The sequence below is a fragment of the Lethenteron reissneri genome, chromosome 4 (genome assembly GCF_015708825.2).
Source record: "Lethenteron reissneri isolate LAM-NWPU_2019-01 chromosome 4, ASM1570882v1, whole genome shotgun sequence".
NCBI lineage: Eukaryota > Metazoa > Chordata > Hyperoartia > Petromyzontiformes > Petromyzontidae > Lethenteron > Lethenteron reissneri.
In genome coordinates, this window is record NC_083782.1 from 5,548,491 (window position 1) to 5,570,484 (window position 21,994).

The window sequence follows — 21,994 nt, forward strand, 5'->3', positions numbered from 1 at the left end:
TGCCCGCACCTGCACGTCAGAATCGGGCTTCTCTATCTCGACTGTTTAACACGCAGCAGCAGCAGTATTAGTATTAGGGCTTTCACGACCAATATCATCCATAACAGAGTTTTTTTTGGGTTAGATCGCGTTAAAATATAAATGTGTCGTTAAACCCGCCACCACCCGACACAGCCAACTAGTAAAGGTTGTCACGTAAACAGAACGTGGCCAATGCGTCACAAGTACAGCACTAGTGTGTAGTGTAGTGTATAGTGTAGTGTATAGTAGTGTAGTGTATAATGTAGTGTATAGTAGTGTAGTGTATAGTAGTGTAGTGTATAGTAGTGTAGTGTATAATGTAGTGCATAGTAGTGTAGTGTATAATGTAGTGTATAGTGTAGTGTATAGTAGTGTAGTGTATAATGTAGTGTATAGTGTAGTGTTTAGTAGTGTAGTGTATAATGTAGTGTATAGTGTAGTATACTAGTACAGCACACCGGTGTGTTGGAGAGCCAAGCCACAACATTTACAATCCGAGTTCGACGTTTCGCCAGTAATTACAATCTCGACTGCAGGAGGAAATCCGATGAGCTATGAAGTTCTTTTTCATGGATGTCCGGCACGGGCAGGCCGATGAAACTCACAATTCCGGTCTCTCGTCCGTCATAACCCACCGGTGGAACAGAATCATCTTGGAACTCGAAACTAAAGTCGACGATTCCCGGCTGACATCAGTGGCGACTGATATCAGAACCGGCCCTGCCCCCCCACCCCAGCTCGGTCTGTCTGTTCGTGTCACGTCGCAATGTCGAGGATGCCTTCATCCAGCAGTGGATTGAACCACGGCTCACGACAATGCTACTGCGTGCGTGGGCCGGAGAGGTGGTGCAGCGAGTTTACAAAATGCCCTCTGAGCACAGCGGCTCGGGTTCGATTCCCGGCGACGGCTCATCGTGCGTGGCGAGTGAAACCTCGCAGCCTCGCAGCGAGAGAGGCGCTCCTCCCCCACATCACCACTAAGCCGCGTTCACCAGCGCGGAGAGGTATGGCCAACGCGACCCCCCCCCCCGACTCATCGGTGGAGTTTGCGCGGTTCACCAACTCCATCACTTCATCAACTCCATCTCTTCACCAACTCCATCACTTCACCAAATCTATCACTTCATCAACTCCATCACTTTATCAACAGCGTCTCTCCACCAACTCAATCACTTCATCAACTCCATCTCTTCACCAAATCCATCACTTCACTAACTCCATCACTTCACCAAATCCATCACTTCACCAACTTCATCTCTCCACCAACCCCATCTCTCCACCAAATCCATCACTTCACCAACTCCATCACTTCACCAACTCCATCTATTCGCCACATCGCGCTGACCAGCGTGGTGAAGTGATGGCCCAGCAAGCCCGTGGCGAGGAGGCTTCCATCCAGCAGTGGAGTCACACAAGTCTGCGTGCCTCTCACGTCATTCATCTTGCGTCGCTTAAATCATACCTCCCCTCGCAGCGCAGCATTGCTCACCTTTTAAGGAGAGAACGCGGTTTCTACTGGAGGGGTAAATCTCTCCTCCTTGCTACTCACGGTTCCACGGTGACACAAAAGCCCTCCCGCGTTCCTGAGCAAATGCTGAAACGCGGCACAAAGACAAAGCTCCCCCGTATAGCCTCTAACAGACTGTTGGGGGCAAGTGCTGTTAGCGAGCACCCCCTATGAAGGCCGGCACGGCACACGAGGGGGATATGGTGGCCGGCACCACGCCCGAGCCAACCTTTGTCTCCGCAACGCTGATGTTTACAAACAGCGCCAGGCACTCGTTTATGGCTCGATCGATTTCAGGGAGGCCCAGGACTGGCTCAGATAATCGTTATTGGTGTCGATGGCCGTGAGCGGAAATCGAAATCAGGTCGGCGGGTTCGTAGTGCGGCGCTCTAACCACTACACTACCGCTCCCCATACACACTCACACTCAAAGATAAAGATCCCCCGTATCGCCTAAACAGGCTGTTGGGACAAGTGCTGTTAGCGAGCACATATAAAGCCCTGCACGGCACACGAGTGAGCGTGTGGCCAGAACCACGCCCGACCGCCTTTATCTCCCCAGTGGCGATGTTTACACACCACGCCAGGTACTCATTTGAGGCTGAGTCGACCTAGGGGAGGCCCAGGACCGGTTTAAATATTCGTCACTGGTGTTGGCCGTGAGCGCACTAACCGCTATACTAGACGAACACAGAAGACGCATGCACAGTTGACACAGCACAGACACTCGCAAGCATCTGACGGATGTAACAGCACACACATACCGGGCGGCGCATTTATGCAGCAGACCTGAGCAATGCGCTTCCGCTTGGGCTTAGTCACTGTTATATAATAAGGATACTTAGCGCTACTAATAATAAAACAACAACAATCGCATTGTCCTTATACACCCAGGAAAGTCGCACCGAGGCATGATACTCCTTTTACGGAGGGTACTGCCACACTTGGATATTTTCGACAATTCCATTTTGAAAACGTGGCTTACGGTAAACAATTTTTTTTACTAAAATATTTTTTCTTTTACCAGGTAAGGCCCACTTTTGCTGTAGAGCTATTTTTCAGAAGCGTCCTCGCCATCACAAATAATAGCTCAACGAAGTGGCTCATCATCATCATCGTGTGGAAATGTACAGCAGCCAAATATTCTTAAACGCGGTGATGATGTTGATTCTAAATGTGGGAGGGAAAACCGGAGGACCCGGAGAAAAATCCACGCGACCACGGGTAGAGAGACACGCAAACTCCAAATATACAGCAGCAGGCTTCAGGGTCGGGATCAAACCCAAGACCTCCTGTATACCAGGCGAGGTAGTTAACATCTCAACCGCCGTGATGATGATGATGAGAGAGAGAGAGAGACACGCAAACTCCAAACATGCAGCAGGCTTCAGGGTCGGGATCAAACCCAAGACCTCCTGTATACCAGGCGAGGTAGTTAACATCTCAACCGCCGTGATGATGATGATGAGAGAGAGAGACACGCAAACTCCAAACATGCAGCAGGCGTCAGGGTCGGGATCAAACCCAAGACATCCTGTATACCAGGCGAAGTAATTAACATCTCAACCGCCGTGATGATGATGATGAGAGAGAGAGACACGCAAACTCCAAACATGCAGCAGGCTTCAGGGTCGGGATCAAACCCAAGACCTCCTGTATACCAGGCGAGGTAGTTAACATCTCAACCGCCGTGATGATGATGATGATGAGAGAGAGAGAGACACGCAAACTCCAAACATGCAGCAGGCGTCAGGGTCGGATTCGAACCCAAGTCCTCCTGCATACGACCTCAAGTTGCTTGGCCTCCTGAGTGGGACCAGACCGGATGACTCGTAGTACACCCCACGGGGCATGTGAAGGGACAACTCAAAGCTCCGCAAAGATTGATTCAATAATTCATGTTGCTTTGCTGACATCATCTGACCACCTTCCAGCCAAAGCCGACAACATCTCGTATTGCCAGGCAGCCCTCCCATGGGATTGCTAACCGAGGCTCCAAATTGAGGTCCTCCTCGGGGTCTAGAGGGTTTTCAGCCTGCGCTGTCACTCTGGCGAGTACGTCTTGCAAGAGGTGGGAGTTTGGTTGAGTTTATTTTCTTCAACCGGGTGAGAACCCGAGTGACCCAGACATGGTCTCATATGCAAGTGTGACCTCCCGGGCATTCTGTTGCTGCCTCAAATGACTACCTGGTGCGGTGTGTAAACATCGCTACTGGGGAGACAAAGGCGGCCGGGCGCGGCGCTGGCCACCCCCCCCCCCCTCGTGTGCCGAGCCGGCCTTCATAGGTGCTCGCTAAGAGCGCTTGCCCCTCCCAACAGTCTGTTAAGGCTACACGGGGGAGATATCTTGGTCTTATAGCCCCAACTGAGTAAACTGCGGTGTCATTTTCAAATTCAGCAAATGTTGATCTTCAAGGCCGGCACGCAATGGCACGGGATCTTTAATGTCCGCTGTGAGGTGAGGAAGGGCGGTCTGCGGGAGTATTTCTTGTTGTTGTTATTCCTGTGGTCATTACACCCCGCAGTATTAAACTAAACTATTGTTTTTTTTTATTTTGCCAGGTAAGGCCCACTGAGCTATATCAGATTTTTTTCAGAAGCGACCTCGCCACAAGTGATAGCTCAACGAAGCGACTCATCGTCGTGTGGAAATTTCTAGCAGTGGCCAAATACTCTAAACGCGTGATGTTGATTCTAAACGTGGAGGGGAAAAAAATAACCCGTAAAAACAAAGTTTTTCACTATAAATCCTTTATATGCGTGGCGGCTAGAGTCATCTCGTCCTCTGGCTTGAGATGGCTGCCACCTATGGGTCAGATGATTGTCTGCCAGCATTAAGCAATTGGTAATTAAATATTTAAAAAAACATTTCCCTAAACAGTGTAAAATTTTGGAAAAATTTTTTCACGAAAATTAATTGTCACGCACAACGAGTCTGTGGAAAATGTCAGCTCGATTGGATCACGGGAAGTGGGTTAAAAAACGACCGAAAGATTTGCACGGTCGTAAGCAAGCAAGCAAGCACGCAAGCACGCAAGCAAGCAAGCGAACTTAATATAAAGGATTTAAAAACCAGAGGTCCCGGAGAAAAAAAATCCACTCGACCACGGGGAGAGAGAGAGACACGCAAACTCCAAATATACAGCAGCAGGCGTCAGGGTCGGGATCGAACTCACGGCCTCCTGCATACCAGGCGAGGTAGTCAACATCTCCTAGCCACCGTTAATTAGGGCAGCCGCTGGGTTTCGCACCGCGAACTTCTGCCACAACGAGCGGCGAAAGTTGCTGCTGCTTCGACCGTGTCACCGCCCAAACAATAGTACGGGGCCGTCCATAAATGACGTCACCCACCTAGGGGGGCGGGGGTCAGACATTTGTGACGATGTGTGACGAGGGGGGGGGGGGGGTTGAAAAATGTGACGTCACATCAAAATGCGCAACTTTCAATAAATATAGACAACACGTTCTACTGAATTAAATAGACTTTTAAATAAATGTTTACTCCTACAACATCAGAGTGCAGCGCCACATTAAATACGCACTACAATGACAATAGTTTAAAGCGATTTGAAGCGTGTTTAATATTTTTGGGGGGAGGGGGGGGGCAGAGCTTTGTGACGTCATTTATGGACGCCCCCTACCCACACTTTACCCCACCACTGTGGTTAATGGCCATGTGCACGGCCGATTTGGTTTCGAGTTTACACCTTTGACAAGTGCCACGGACAATTACCACCGTAAATTACAAAACAAACACGTGTCAGGAATGTGTGAGTCACCGGACGTCGCGCCGTTGTATAACGCATTCTATTCTCGCTATGCTGGCGGCAGATATATGGTTCAGGATTGAAATACCAATGTCGAGGTCTGCTGCTGCTGTTGCTGCTGTTGCTGCTGCTGCTGTTGCTGCCGTTGCTGCTGCTGTTGCTGCTGCTGCTGTTGCTGCTGCTGTTGCTGCTGCTGTTGCTGCTGTTACTGCTGCTGCTGTTGCTGCTGCTGTTGATGCTGTTGCTGCTGCTGCTGTTGCGGCTGTTGCTGCTGCTGTTGCTGCTGCTGCTGTTGCTGCTGCTGCTGTTGCTGCTGTTGCTGCTGCTGCTGCTGTTGCTGCTGCTGCTGTTGCTGCTGTTGCTGCTGCTGCTGTTGCTGCTGCTGTTGCTGCTGCTAGCTACGACGAGAGGGCTTCGGCAGAGTTCACGTGGCGCTGCATGGAATGCGCGAAAGCGTGCACTTATTATTAACGACATACAAATTTGGCTGTCGCCTGATGAAGCCAATTGTAATTACTGGCGAAACGTCGTACTCGGATTGTAAATGTTGTCGCTTGGCTCTCCAACACTCGTGCATCTTGGAATCCCTGCCTCACTTGATGCAGCAAATCTAGCTGTGACGGTCCCACCTGATGACGGAGACTTGTGTTGCCTCCGAAACGTCGTGCTTTTTTATTATTTTATTTCTATTATTACTTTTATTAATTTTAATTTCATTTTTTTTACCTCGTGACTTTACCGAAAAAACCTAAGAGTATGAATCCTTGCAGTTACGAAAGCTTCAAATCTAGAACTCGTGTATAAGATGTTCGGGACATCCTCACACACAAACACCGCACAACCTCGGGTTAAGGGTCACGGGAGCGCTGCCGTGTCCGACACGCAATCCGATTATTGAGTGGAGGACACTCCTAGCGGATTGTCCCCAGGAGGATTAACAGAGTGGGGAAAACCCGAGAAGCTCGTCAAAGTGTGGGAAACTCCCGGGAGAGTTAACAAGGGCTGGAAAACCCGAGATAGGGAATGAGTGTTAAAGAAGTGGGGAGACGAGCTGTATAAGGGAGAGGATTTGGAGGGTTCGGGGTTGGTTTTCGATGATGAGTGGAAGTACGGTGTGAGTTGCCTTGGAAATAAAGATCCTGCGTAACCATCTCAAGTCTCCTCTTCACTAGTAACGAATTGGCATGTTCTGTTTACATGACAACCCTTACTAGTTGTGTTTGCCCCATGGCAGGTATGGGGGTGTTGATTACACAATAACTTCCTGATATGGTGTTGAGTTTGGTCACGTGATCAGGAAGTGACGAATTAAGATTCTCTAAGCCATGAGGCAGGGTGTCAGCCATTACACAGAGTACAAAATAGAGGCACAAATAGCGTCTCCGTGAAGACAGGTGCATCTGTTCATTGCGGGGCTTTAAGAAGCATTGTTTGTAAGTTCGTTTATGTTCTTATAATACGGGGAATGCTATCATAATGTTAGGATTGCCGTTATAATGCTGCCAATGGTTTATAATGCTGTTAAATTGTTACGATAAATATGAGGCCTAGTTAACATCGAAGCCTGCCACTTGCATTAGTGTGAATGTTACTTGTAATTGGATAAGTCGAGTCAGACTTGTTCCCATGTAACTTTAATGCGATCTTGAGAGCAAGGATGAAGAAGTATCTCATCCACAGTTCAGTGTTATGTGCAGCGCTGTACATTTAGGCTGCAGTATGGTGACTACACGATGTGACCTTATTTAACACTGCAGCTTATTCTCTTGTGTAGCTATTCAGTGCTAATGTAGGTGCCTGGTCCATCCATGACCTATTGTTGAGTTTCATGTTATCTAAGAAAATGTTATGATGCTCCTTGTGTTCATTCATTGTATCGATATTGCAAGTATTAACAGATGCTGTAGTTTGTGCTGTGCTTTTCCATCAGTTTCACCTCGTTCTATTCATTAAATACGTTTGGAGTCGGATGTTCACCCTGGCTCTAAAAGTTTATTGAATGCGAGGTTAACTACTCGGATAGTGGTGCAACGCGGCGCACAGCGAGGCCGAGGCAAGTTGGCTGTGTCGGGCGGTGGCGGGTTTAATGACACATTTATATATTTACGCGATCAAACCCAAAATTAAAAAAACCTGTATTATGGATGATATTGGTCGCGAAAGCCTACTACAAAAGCCCTACTACGTGTTAGACTGCATTGATACTCTTCTTGGTTCTTTCGGTAAAGTCACGTAGAAGGGAAATAATAAAATAAATTCCGACAGACCTGTTCTTCACCTGAGGACGGCTGCTTGCGTTGTGGCCGAAACGTCGTGAGAATTATTTTATTATGTTTAATTTTATTATTTTATTATTTCCCTTCTACGTGACTTTACCGAAAGAACCAAGAAGATGAATCCCTGCAGTCACGAAAGCTTTAAATCGAAATGCATTGATACTGTTTGTCGCCTCAACCATAATCGCCAAGACGTAGCCCGCCGCTCTCTCCAGCCTGGTGGGGATTGACCAACGCGGCTGATCTCCGAGATCGACTCGAGGCCGTTGTTCTGCCGCCGCCACAGCAAAAAGAAACACAAACGACAAAAAGAGAAAGCGGCGCTTCCGTGCGCCCAGCTTTGTGGAGGCCTAACAGAGCCGCCGGCTCGTCCCTCGTTGCCCGCATCTTAATCTCACCGTGACCACTTTCTAACACCCAAAAAAAACATCTAAAGAACTTACCATCATCACTTGGCGCTCGCGATGCCACCGCCGCCGCACGACCATGCCTTACCACGCAAGATGTCTCTTACTTTCGTACTCTTTGGTTTTTTATTGATGTCGAGTTATTCATTGTGGCTACACCCATTGATGTTTGCATTGTTATAAAGCAGCACTTCCCTCCCCCCCCCGCCCTTTTAGCAATGTGTTGCAGCCCTTATCACCTTTCCCCTATAATAAAAAAAAATTCTGAAGTGATGTATGCAATCGAGGCGAGTCGCCTGCTCCGACTCACTTGAGTATGAGTGTGTGAATACGTAAATGTATTTTATTTAAGATGTATGAATTAACAATTTATTTAACCTGTGCGATGTTGTCAATCCACTGCTGGATGAAAGTATCCCCAACGTCGTTGTCAGTCATGGGGTTTGTTTGTTTGACCATACTTCACCAGGCTGGGGCAGTGCGGGTTTGTTGAGAGAATGGAACCACCGCACCCACCGGTTTAGATATCGCTCGCCACTGATGTTAGCCGTGACCGGAAATCGAACTCAAGTCGCCTAACTTCATATAGAGCAGTGCATGTAACCACTGTGCTTTGCAGCGCGTCGTTATTATCCATAATCGTTTTCATCATCAGCAATGGTCAATCCACTGTTGGATGAAGGCCTCCCTCCCCATGCCCTCGCCATCTCTCGCGATCCGGTACAATTGTTAATAATCCACACAGCACCTGCACGCGCACTGATTTCATCGCTCCATCTTCAAGTGGACGTCCTCCCTGATTTCCATTCCGTGGACGCCATTCCGTCATTATTCTTTCCAATATTGTACTAATATTAGAAAAGGTTTTGCTGGCTGGCTGGAGGGATGGATGGACGAGTGGTGACGTCCAAAGGAATATGCAGGCTGCTAGTGAAAATGCACCGAAGTGTACTGTATAGATAGCAGTAAGAAATATATATTTGCCACTTTTACATGTGTGTATTGAGCGACTTCCGAGACACGTCGTGTACAGAGCTTCTTATTTGTTCTCACACTGGGCACAACACTGGGCGTTATACAGAACGGATCTACATGGCTACACATAGCCGACCCTTCTACACAACCCCCTCGTCGGCGTCTAACTACACAGCTGTCTGACTAGCGCAGCGACGACGACGATGAGAGCCGTGCAGAGGATCGGCCATGGGGCCGGACGACGAAGAGAGATGCCGGCGAGCAACAACACAGCCAGGACCCGCAACAGCCCCGAACCTCTGGTTCCGTCCCCCTTTTATACCTCCCGGCGTGGCTAAGCCCCGCCTCCGGCCACGCCCACTTTCAGAAACTTCGACCAGATTCTCGGAGCTTCTCGACTGACTCCGCCTTTCACCTTTACTCCAAATACGCTCCCCTTCTAGTTAGTCATTATATAACTTTCCCATACCCGCGATTACCCCTCCAGGCCGACAGGTGATACCCTGTCAATGCATTTGTATAAAGATGTTTGAAATACAGCAGCGGGTGCGATGTAATGTTGAGGGATTCTGCCACAGTGGCCGTGTGACGGTCAGCGCACTGACCTTGCGATACAGAGGTCGCCGGTTCATTTCGACCTCCTGGTGCGGCAGGTGAAACAACGGTGCAAGTTTCTCAGAATTATATATCCGTCATGACATTAATAGACACAATTTTAATGGTAAAACATTAAATAGTTTTAATGCCAGTTTTTAAATATATTAAATAACCCTGACTTTTGGGCCACTCTGTACATATATTTATATATTATATATACACGTACATCCTTTGGACTTTACCATCCCAGCCAGCCAGCAAACCTTTTTATAGTGTGATATAAATTAACATAACTGATTACTAATCTATTATATAATCATAATACCCCCCCCTCCGCCTCTGATCTCTGCACCTGATTGGGTTAAATGATGACGTCACCCTGCTGCTCTATTTAAGAACGGGAGCAAGTGAGGGCTTCACTATTCTGGGAAATTGCCCGATGATGCTAGATGTAATGACCAGCGAAACGTCATATTCAAAAATTGAAAATGTTGTGGATTCACTCTTTAACAAACCCGTAGGCTAAAGTAGTGAGCTATTTGTCTTTTGTCAACATGACACATTTTTTACTGATTGGCCGTGTTGGGTGGTGGAGGGTTGCAACACATTTACAAATAACGCGATCTAACCCAAAAACCTTTATTATGAATAACATATTTCCGCTCCCCCTTCCCCACCACCGCGGTCCATGTTTAACATTTCTTAAATGTTTAAAAAATATTAGCACCGGCTGGTGCAACGTATTGAATGAATGCTCGCCTTCCGTAAGCGCGAAGGAATTTTGCGTGTGGTTACTTGTAAACCTTCAAACTTCCCTATTTGGCACCGTGCAGAACGAGAGTGTCTTTCTGGTGAGGATGCGCAGGACACTTAAGACGCATTGCCATGTCGCGACGGTTTAAAATATTGTTATATTTATTTTTTAATTTACAAGACTAGACGAGACGACGAATATCGGAGGCCGTCCAAGATTCCACAACGCATAGCTCGGCTCCGTACATTCTTCGCGTAACACACAGGCCACGCACACGACATCGTGTCACCGCCCAACCTGAGTTATATTTTGCCCCCCAAAAATGTTTTCATTTAAATATTTTGGCGTGTACAGATAGTCCCCGAGTTACGACGGTCCGACTTACGATATTTTGATCTTACGATGGCGATAGCGATACGACAAAATTGTATGTATGATACGTAGCTTTAGCGATTTCATTTTCGGGTTACCACGATACAATACGTTCAATGTATGTTAAAAGTTTTTTTTTATAGCAGATAGGATTGTTTTCTGAAAAAACTTTCTATTAAATTGCAGTTCATATACGTAGGCTAAGAATTTACCTTGTTCTTTTACTTTACATTTTACTGTGCAATGCAGTATTGTAATTAATAAATACATACAGTATATAGTTTATACAGTACGGTACTGTAAATTGCTCTGTTTTGCTAAATTATCACCATTCTTTAAGGCTCCTGGGTAGGCTGGTCCATCTTCGACTTACGATATCTTTGACTTACGATGGGGTCGTCGTAACGCATCTCCATCGTAAGTAGAGGACTGCCTGTATTTATTATTCACGATACATTTTTGTTTCGGGTAGCCAAAATCATTATTGGTGTCGTGTCACCACACGACGTTCCCGCTCGGAGCTTTCGCAGAGCACTGCGAGAACGGCTCGTGAAAGCGGATATCACAGAGCCACCTCTGAAATCCTTTCTTCTTTAGAAGTGACGCTCCGTTCCGCACGGTTAGGGACATCGTTCTTGCCGTGCCATTGGACGAATAATTATAATCTCCCGAAGAGAGCAGTGTGCGAGCCTCTTGTTTGCCAATGGCAAGTGGAAGCGGATATATCGTAAAGCTACCAGAGGTACTTTCACGTGACCTCTGATCCACACAGAAAGGGCACCAAAATTACAATGATTTGTGATTGATATCGCATCCCTTCTATACGCCAGGGCATATCAAGAGAGCTTTACGTGTCATCTCCAACGCATTAGAAAGGGAACTCCCCAGTGTCAGCTGTCCCTGTGCGGCACAGAGTAGCTCAGCACCTGGCCTACATGCGGGATACTAGTCTTCTAGTAGGGGGCGAGTAACGCCAAGCGGTGTAGTGTATGGGCACCCCCAGAGGTAGCTGTCCCTCTGTGGCACAAAGTAACTCAGTACCTGACCTATATGCAGACCTTAGTCTGCCAGTAGGGGGCGACGATTTATCCTGTGTGTGTGTGTGTGCAATCCCGATTGAGTAATTAAGTTTCCGGCGTCATTTTTTTTATTTTGCAAATTTGGACCAATTCGAATGACGTCAGAGGATCTATAACGTCCACTGTGAGTGAAACAAACGACGACGTGTAGTTTATTTTTATATAGTGAATGCCACACCGCAATATTAACCAGGGCGGCCGGCCGGATTGAAACCTCAAATCTCTGAAATCAAGCGGCCAACGCGCTAACGTTGGGCCCATTGAAAAAAGCTGCGCCAAGCGTTCGCAAACGCAACAGTCGCCACCTGCTGGCCATTGCCGATGCAGTCGTAACCCACGACGTTACGTAGTTCAGTACATATAGAGAGGAGTTGGAGACTGGTTACGCAATTGTTTATTCTTCAACCCACAGCCACACTCGTTCCTACAACCAACCCCGAAACCGCGTCTCATCGCAGCCCCTTTTAAACCCTCCATCTCCGTCTCGCACGCCGAGTCCGTGTCACGTCAGTGCCCTTTAACCATTGACCCCCGTCCAGTGTATTCCCGTGCGTGTGATTTGTGTGTGCCATGCCGAGAGCGGAGATTTCATGTCTGCGTGGTGCGAGTGCGTGAGGATGGCTCGCAGATCCCCTACAATCATTCGCCGGCCATATAAAATTATCAACTTAAAAATTAGCCTGTTATATTTGGTTAAACATTTCATTAACTCGCCCCTAATGTGATGGCTGGAACTGCTTCTCTTTGGCGAGGCGTGTGATGTTAGCTGGTATTGATGATGCTGCTGCTACTCGCAACTGCTTTTCCAGGTTTGCTCCTGGATTTATTGAATTTTGAGTCCCGCCTGCGGGTGCCTTGGCAGGGCCACAGCAAATGATTTCGTGGGCCTTGTACGGCCCGCGGGCCGGACGTTCCCCACCCCTGTCCTACACATAGTTTAACACGTCAGCTTTCGCAACCAATATTACCCACAAGAGGTTTTTGGGTTAGATCGCGTAAATATAAATGTCGTTAAAACGTGGCACTCGAATTGTAAATGTTGTTGCTTTACTCTCCAACACACCGGTGTGCTGTACGAGTGTATTCGTAACGAATTGGCATGTTTTATTTACGTGACAAACCTTAGTAATTGGCTGCCGGGTGGTGGCGGGTTTAACGACATTTATATTTACGCGATCTAACCCAAAAAACCTCTTATGGACGGTACATAATATTCGTTGTGGAAATTCCATATTCTTATGACGAAGGCCAGATGGACAATCCATACAGGATGGCTGTTGTAACTTAATTTAAAAAATATAATGGGAGATTTTTGCAAGTATTTAAAGAGTATAAAAATAACAATACGTTTTACACTTTATGGGAATAAAACAGGTGTCAAGATGTTCAAACAACAAATAGCTACCTTTTGATCCCTTGCAAAAAAACATAATTGGCGTTTGAACATCTTAACATGCTTTATTGCCAGAAAAATGGGAAAAACTATTGTTTTCATGACGATAATAGCCCGATTATCCCAGCTCTTTGCCTAATTGTGCATACACGACCGAGTGAGTTGAGGGGGCAAGCGTGAGTGGCACCCCGCACTGCGCACCAGATGGAGAGGGTGGGAGGTGTGGGGTGGTGGCTGGAACGGCCACTGGACAGCACGGAGAGATCATCAGGGTCCAGCGTGAACAGCGTGTGAACAGCGTGCACCTTTCCTACAATTCCCGAAAAAAACGCGGCACACCCGGGACTTTGCCGCAGCAAACCAGCGGCGCGAGGAGCTGGATCAGAGAATACGCCACAAAGTTAGATTCAACACATTGACTTGAACAAGTATAACCCGTAAAAACAAAGTTTTGCACTATAAATCCTTTATATGCGTGGCGGCTAGAGTCCTCTCGTCCTCTGGCTTGAGATGGCTGCCACCTATGGGTCAGATGATTGCATGGCAGCATTAAGCAATTGGTAATTAAATATATTTGTCCTATAAAGTGTAAAATTTTGGAAAAAAAATTTCACGAACATTGTCACGCACAACGAGTCTGCGTAGAAAATGTCAGCTCGATTGGATCACGGGAAGTGGGTTAAAAAACGACCGAAAGATTTGCACGGTCCTAAGCAAGCAAGCAAGTGAACTTAATATAAAGGATTTAAAAATGGGCCTGGGCAGGACACGTCACTGGAACGCGATGGCCTGCGGTCGAGGCTAACAGAGCCGACAGCTAAAGAAAATACCCCCCCCCCCCCCCCCCCCCCGAGACGTCCAACGTGGAGATGCAGAACTTCTTTCGCACCGTAATGTCGGTGCTCGATGGATCGTTGTATTTGCAGGATCGTTAGTTGCCAGCTTGCGGAGGCCTTTAACCGTAAAGACTGATGAGGATATTGCAATAATACACATTTGTAAGGCACATTTCACCCGTAGATCCCAATGTGCCACCGTGTATGGAACGCAGGAAATAAACAGAACCAGGAAAATTGGCCAGAATTAGGGGGTAGAAGGCCAATGTAACGATGTAGATCAAGGCTGATGATGCTGGGATGAGTCAAGGGCAGATCGTAATTTATCTCACAACCTTGCGATTACCGATTGACCGATCACCTAAAAGTGGCTTGAAAAAATCACGACAAGACATCGGAGGGTTCAACACGAATACTTTATACACAATACGCAGCAACACCAGACTTCATACTGTACAGCGGAATGGCCAAACTGTCCGTTAGCAAAAAAATCGCAGCGACTCGCTAAATCCGCTTCGGACGACTGCCCCTACTGGGCGAGGGACAATCGGGGGGGGGGGGGGGGCAGGGGAGCACGAGACTAAACAAAAAAAGGGGGCAGATGAGCGGTCGGACGCACGCACAGATTGGAAGGTGCATGCACGAACGGGATGACGCACGCACGGGAAGGCGGGCAGGATGGGTGACGGGGCGAGCGACAGTGAAACTAAGCAGCGGCGACAGCGGTTGGTTGGATTTTTTTTGTTCTCTCTCCCCCTCGCTCGGAAATTCGCTACCGTTTCTTGAAGGAGGCCTGCGTGTTAGAGGAGTGGTGGCATGCACGTGAGGTCCCTGCGCGCGACTATAACTGGGTCAAGCGCCAGCTCGCCCACACAAGGGTGGCGCGGTGGTGGCGGCGCCCCCCCCCCTTCCCCCACCGAAGGATGGGGGAGCCTCGTCATTTGACCAGTGGCCGATTCTTGTCATCGTCCCCGCACTGGTGTGCTTTGTATTTCTTCACCTCGGCCATGTATTTGGCCCACGTGTCGCCCTTCTGCGCCGCCTCCTCCTGCGAGAATCGGAGGGGGGGGGGGGGGGGCACACAGACGCTTTCCCACGTTAGCGCCACTGGCGCACTTGCTGCCACGCGCGGGCCGATTGGGGCGGGCGGGCGAGGAAGAAAAATCATGCGCACGCCCAAAATTTCATCAAGGCTTCCGAACAAGCTGTTGTGCTCGGAAGTTTTTAGTTAGCGCCGACGATGGGAGTGCTTTCTCGGGCCAGGCACGCAGGAAGCAATACGTCCGTAGGCAGTGATGAGGAAACCACGGGGCTTTTATAGCAGTCCTGCCGGAGAGAGCGAGCGATTCTCTAATGGAGCCAGGATGCCAAGGTGGGTCTCCTTTTAATACTGGTTTTAGGGCAATGGGTGGATAAATTTCACTGGTTTTCTAGAGGGCAAGTCCCAAATTGTAACATAACTTTATACAAAAATTTGTATTATATTGGATAATCTTATCCAATATACTACATAATCTTATCAAATATAATCCAGACGGATAAAATAGACCAGTGAACTGTGCCAGTAGGGCTTCAGATTTTCGAAAAGAGGATTTTGGAATGACACTTCTTTCATATAAACGACACAAACTGGAATAATATTGAATTCACCTTACGATAGAGGTCAACCAGAGCGTGACAATTTAAAATAAAATGACAGGGACCTCAATCCGCGAGTGGCTGAGCCCTCCACGCCGACTCTGCCACCGCGCCCAACATACCTCCTCGTCTATCTTGTGCTTCTTGGCCACCATGCCCGTCTTGAGGACTTTCCCACCTCGTCGTCGCCCAATCTAATGACGAAGAGGGTGGGGGTAGGTGGGTGGGGAGGAGGAGGGTGGGGGTGGGACAGGGGTGGCCGAAAGGCGAGGGAGGGAGGGGGATAGGTGGGTCACGGGGAAGAAGATGGGGGCATGGGCGGGTAAGGAAGGGGGGAAGAGGGAGAAGACTAACAAGCGTTACGAGCGCTCGGTGAGATCGTCCACGAGCGACAAGAGTTCGCCCGCCGCCGCGGCGCCGCCAACCGCCGGTGCCTCCATCAGGTCCGGGGGAGGGTCTCCTCCCTGTCGAACCACACACAAGAGAGACAGGGCAAGCGCGTAACCACGACAGGAGGGGGGGCCCCATCACGTGGCCTTACCCAGGCCGGGTCTCACACCGGTCACATGACCAAATCGCTTACGACGACCAGCCAACTCACCGGCGCCCGCGGCGGGTTTGCCCACGTACCCGGGGGGGGGAGTTTGCTGTACGGCCGAATTGCGCAATTGATATTCGGGCGAGCATTCGCACGAGAAAATTTAATTGGCGTAATCAGGATGGCAACAAGCAAGCACGTCATGAAATACGTCACGAGCAAATCGCTTTGCAGATGTCTTTTCAGCAGACTCCGTCTCTACAATTACTTGCATAGAAGTCCACATATAAAGTGATTTAGTTGCATGCAACCGATAGCTCAGGTGTGGACCCGGCTTTACTGGCTTATAGGTGGGAGGGGGCCCACGATGGCAAATGGAAGGAGCAGCATAGGATCACTGGCGTGCAGTCAACACGTTAGAATGCTCTCAAGAGTGTGACCACACACGCCAAGTGTGTGCCAGAGAAAACGTAGACATCTTTATTTCCAATTATGCACATTTGGCCTCGACCATTCAACCATGCAGTTGTTTTTAAGAAAAATATTGGAAGTCGGGGGAATTTCGACCTCCGACACACAGCATGGAGAACACACTCGTTACTGCATGCACATGTCCACGATACACGTGTACACAACACGCACACACGTGTGGATATAGTGCATATATCTGGCCAGGTAGCTCAGCGGTAAAGCGAGCAGCGCCCAATATATTATTACCCCTTCGTGGGGAAGTCAAAGTTGGTCGTCTTATGGAAGCTGAACACTGCCAACGCTATATGAAGCAGGAAGTCACTTTGACTTTGTAGGGTTATAACGCTGTAACATCGTCTCTGCTTCTCGTCATAGCCATGAAGTTATTCCAAAGCTGTGACTTTGCCAATTCACTATTGCGTTTCTAGATTAATAAATAAGCCACCGTTTAGGAAAACAAGAAAAAATGGCTTCAAACACATCACATTCACGAATTGCATTTTTTTTACCAAAAAACCCCTCATGCATTTTACATTTCAACCATGAACCCATACAATGCGCTCCAGTTGGCCAAGGATGACTGCAATGTCGGCTTGCATTCACACACATTGTGTTTGCATTAAGAAATGAGTCCACTTCAAATCAATTCACAACCCTTTCTCAACCCACTTGTCGATCAAAGCTTCCCCCACGCCACGTCGATCAGGGGGTGCTGTTGGACAATATTTCGCCACACTGGTCAAACAATGCAGGTCAGTGCAGGGGTGCCACGGTGGTGAGACGATAACTCGCCTGGTAAATACTGTTACAGGTCGTGCGCTCGATCCCGACGCCTGTATATTTGGAGTTTGCATGTTCTAGCCACTGTCTCGTGTAATTTTTCTCCGGCTCTTCCCCTCCACATTTAGAAATATGCATTTCTAGTAATTTGGACCCTTAAACTTTTCAGAAGCCACTTCGCTGAGGTTATCATTCGTGGCTATGTCGCTTCTGAAAAAGCTATATAAGCTCTCTGGGCCTTACCTGGTAAAATAAAAAAATATATAGTTTAGGTTCTTCATCTGAGGACGGCTGATTGCGTTGTGGCCGAAACGTCGTGAGAATTGTATTTTATGTGTAATATTTATTATTTCCCTTCTACGTCACTTTACCGAAAGAACCAAGAAGATGAATCCCTGCAGTCACGAAAGCTTTAAATCGAAGTTTTAGGTTGTTCAATAGCTGCTGATTATGGGAATGACTGATGGTGATGATGGCATACCTGTCAACCCCTTATCAGTGCCTACCTTATACTGGTAGGAACCTCCTGGTTACACCAGCCCACAGGGGATTATTGTGTCCGTCATGCAGGGAGGGGCTGGGTGGGGAGAGGCTGGGTGGGGAGGGTGGGGAGGGGCTGGGTGGGGTGGGGCTGGGTGGGGAGGGGCTGGTCACCCCGGCTTGTGCCCACCCTCACAGTTGGGCATATTTGCGGAATACACCACGCCGCCGGTGACCCTGGCCATTGACCGAGCAACCCAACGTTCCTACCAGCTCCCTCCACAGGACAATGTGTTTACTGACCAATTCAGACCTCAACGTTCATCCTACAAAGTCCCATCACAAGGGAGAAACAACAAAGACAAAAAAATGTGTTGTCCCTATTGAAACGGCTGTACGTCGTATGGACCTGAAAACTCTATTTTCCTGTACAAGAATACGTGTAAACCGTATGGCTTGACAGGAATGCGATGGTGACGTTGGTCATGATTACGTCGATTAGCATGATGATCGTGATGAGCAATGTGGACCCCTATTCAAGCCGACATGCCACAACTCAAGCGAGGGGTGCTTTCTTGTCGGCACCGAAAAAAGGAGACCCGGTATCCCCCACGGCAAGGGGTTCGAGCTGTCATATGCCAGTGCTCCACTCGAAATAATTCACAATCGGATCTCTCCTCCTGAATACAACCAATTGAAATTGGTAAATAAAAGCGTGAAATTATGGCCAGTTGCTTGGATTTTTTCATTCAAACGGCAATGCCGCGAACGTGTTTCGCTGCTGTGCTCTACGGCGTATGGCTTGGAATAATGTTCGACGTTTCACTCCACAGTCCTAGGTCACCGAATCTCCAAGCACGTGCGCTGCGCAAGTGAAGTTCCTTAAGAGAGCCAAGTGGGTAATCATTCGTGTAATCGCAGTAACTTTTTTTTACGCGTGGAAAGTACGTCAACCGATTGGGACTGTAATTCCTAAAGAAATAATGCGTCCACCTTTGTTGCAAAGGGAGAAATACTCAGAAATGTTCACGCTGTCAGCCGTGGTTTGTAGTCCTTCGCCGCACCTCCGATATGCACGGCTGGCTACGTACGGCGCAAAAGAAGTTCAGCATACGTACCCAGAATGACTTTAAATGGATACGTAGGGGTTTTGTCTTCGTTTAAATGGCACTGACACTGACGGAAACGCAAGGAGAACCCTTAAATAATCCCAGGAATGCAACTTAATTGGAGAAAACCCTTAAGTGTTTCCATTACACTGGATGTCAACTCAAGGGAACCCCTTAACGCGGATTTCACACAGCCGGCCATCAAATCACCAACAACACTAAGAGCCATACGAGCTCGATCGCGTTAAACTCCGCGCCCTCTTGCGTCTAACTCTCCGCCACCCGCCACATCCTTACAAGGCCGAACATCTGCCTTTTCTTCTCTTCGGCGGCCGGGCCGGGCTCCGAATTTAGTTTCACCGGGGCGCCCTCGCCCTCAGCCGGGGCGGGCGTCAGGCAAGGCGGGGGGGCCGGAGGCGGCGGCCTAGTGGAGGAGGCCGCATCGTCGTCGTCGTCGCCGCCGACGCAGTCGTCGCGTTGGACGGCGGTGGCGTCGCCCGCCAGTCTCCTCGCCTCCTGCTCCTCCATCTTCTTCTTGAACATCTCGAGGAAGCTGCCGTCGTTGGCGAACGCGTTCACGCTGCCCGCGGAAGACGACGAAGACGCCGAACCCCGTGAAGACCTCGACGATTCGCCCGCCATCTTGGTCCGGTGTCGCTTTCGGAACCTGGTGGGGAGGGGGGGGGGTGTACTGAGGGAATCGATTCTTTTTTTCGATTAACGATATTTAACAAATAATAACGATTCTTACGTTCGCGGTGCTGGAGTCGAATCGGTAATGTTCAGTACGGGGTTTCGATTCGTACGAAGTGTTGTGAGAACTAATTTTAATATTACGACATATACTAGACATATTCTTAGGTTTTTTCCGTAAAGTCACGTAGGTAAAAAAAATCCAAATTAATAAAAATAAAATAAAAATCACGACGTTTCGGAGGCAACACAAGCTTCCGTCTTTTTACCTACGTGACCTTACCGAAAAACCTAAGAATATGAATACTTGCAGTCACGAAAGCTTCAAATCTAGAATTAATGATATACTAGATAACTAGACAGTCAATTGACAGTACATACCTGGACTAGACTACTAACTAGACAGTCATTAGTCAACTAGCTTTTCTTGCCCGTCCGAGTACGGGTGTATATATTGCAGTAAATATAAAATATTCAATTAAAAAAATTGTTCTTCTTCTTCTTGGTTCTTTCGGTAAAGTCACGTAGAAGGGAAGTAATAAAATAATAAAAATAAAACATAATAAAATAAAATAATTCTCACTGTTCAGCTCATGATGATTAATTAGGGGGGGGGGTGGCCTCGTGCACTAAATTACTTATCAAGATACCATCGTTCCGAGTCCACTCCCAACTTACAAGCCTGGATTTCTAGCTTGCTAAGTAATAACACACACACACATAAAAACATCAACACACTAAGTTACTTATTAAGCTACCAGGACGGGGATAAGATAGGTGACGTTTCGGGCAATATCCCTTATTCACATCACATTTAGAATCCTCTACGACCTCTCCAGTGGCACGAGCAAGAAATTGCAGGGCTGAACCTTTACATTTTTATACGGACACAAAGCAAAGATCCCCCGTGTAGCCTTAACAGACTGTAGGGGCAAGTGCTGTTAGCGAGCAGCACCTATGAAGGCCGGCACGGCACACGAGCGGGTGGGTGGCCAGCACCACGCCCGGCCGCCTTTGTCTCCCCAGTAGCGATGTTTACACACCACACCAGGTACTCATTTGAGGCTGAGTCGACCTAAGGAAGCCCCAGATCCGGTTCAGATAATCGTACACATTGGCTGTTGGTAGGCCGTGGTGCAGCGTTGACCACTACGCCACCGCTCCCCACACACCACAGTATAAAACACATTCCTGCGGAGGGAGCTGGTAGGAACGTTGGGTTGCTCGGTCAATGGCCAGGGTCAACGGCGGCGTGGTGTATTCCGCAAATATGCCCGACTGTGAGTGCGGGCACAAGCCGGCGTGAGTAGGTTAAACGTTGAGTTTTATAAGGGCACCACGGGGTGACCAGCCCCTACCCACCCATCCCCACTCCCTGAAACGTCGTGATTTAATTTAGCTGTTTAATTTTTTTTATTGTACTTTTTTTTACCGACGTGACTTTACCGAAAAAAACAAAGAATATTGGTGTTATTGGCCAGAAAGGGTAAAAATCTATTTCTTATTTTTGCACAAATGGAACTCTTCTTGTTCGACGAGTGAGTTAACCATTGCGCCACCGACTCTCTCCCCACCCACCCCACCACTGCAAGCCTCTACGCTCATAACCGATAATGAGTACACGGAGCATGGCTAATGAATGAGAGAGATGATGGGATATTAGAGAGAGAGATGGGAGAGAGAGGAAATAAGAGAGACTAAATGAGAGAGAAACGACACAGAGAGATATGAGAGAGAGATGAGAGAGATGAGAGAGATGGGAGAGATGAGATATGAGAGAGATGAGAGAGATGGGAGAGATGAGATATGAGAGAGAGATGAGAGAGAGATGAGACTTTTTGACTTTTAAACAACTTTTATTGCCGACAGCAGCAAAAGCACTGGAGGCGATTTCGATGTGAAATACACAAAGTCACCAGCAAACAAATGAAAATAAAACGCTACAAATCCACGCGTTGTGGCGCTAAAAGCACCGCGCACAACACAAAAGAAAAGCCACGTGGTGGTGGTGGTGATCATCGCGCACGCCACGGTGACGAGCGAGCGCTTCAGAAGGTGAACACGAGGGTGCCGTCCACGATGGTACAGAGAGGGGCTTTTCCGGCTCCCCAGCGTTCGAAGAAGACGTGCACATCACCGACATGTGTGTGGTACGCGTGCTCCAGCCAGAGCCGCGCCTTGAGCAGGCCCCTGAACACTGGGAGCACAGAGCAGCCGTCAGTGTCACCTTCCAGCAGAGGTGGGACAAAGTCATTGTTATGCAAGTCCAAGTCGAGTCTGAAGTCATCAAATTCATGACTC

General features: G+C 48.3%; 1 protein-coding gene across 2 annotated transcripts; it reads right to left on the reverse strand.

The window, feature by feature from the left end:
- Positions 1 to 14,386: 14,386 nt before the first annotated feature.
- On the reverse strand, positions 14,387 to 19,678 carry TRIR (telomerase RNA component interacting RNase). 2 transcript variants are annotated; one of them, XM_061563823.1, is made up of 3 exons: positions 19,298 to 19,678; positions 15,745 to 15,816; positions 14,387 to 15,032 (listed from the first exon to the last, which is right to left on the reverse strand). In XM_061563823.1, exons 1-3 carry the CDS (start codon positions 19,640 to 19,642, stop codon positions 14,922 to 14,924), a joined length of 528 nt encoding a protein of 175 aa, XP_061419807.1. In that variant the 5' UTR covers positions 19,643 to 19,678; the 3' UTR covers positions 14,387 to 14,921. The 2 variants fall into 2 exon arrangements, with proteins under 2 accessions (XP_061419807.1, XP_061419816.1); XM_061563832.1 differs by lacking the exons at positions 14,387 to 15,032; positions 15,745 to 15,816 and adding an exon at positions 15,836 to 16,086.
- Between the last annotated feature and the right edge of the window lie 2,316 nt (positions 19,679 to 21,994).

Coding starts and splice junctions, on each gene's coding strand:
- TRIR (XM_061563823.1), bottom strand. CDS start 19,642: ATGGCGGGCGAATCGTCGAGGTCTTCACGGGGTTCGGCGTCTTCGTCG. Junction 15,817..19,297: donor AAAGGCAGATGTTCGGCCTT/GTAAGGATGTGG, acceptor CTTCGTCATTAG/ATTGGGCGACGACGAGGTGG. Junction 15,033..15,744: donor AGCACAAGATAGACGAGGAG/GTATGTTGGGCG, acceptor CGATTCTCGCAG/GAGGAGGCGGCGCAGAAGGG.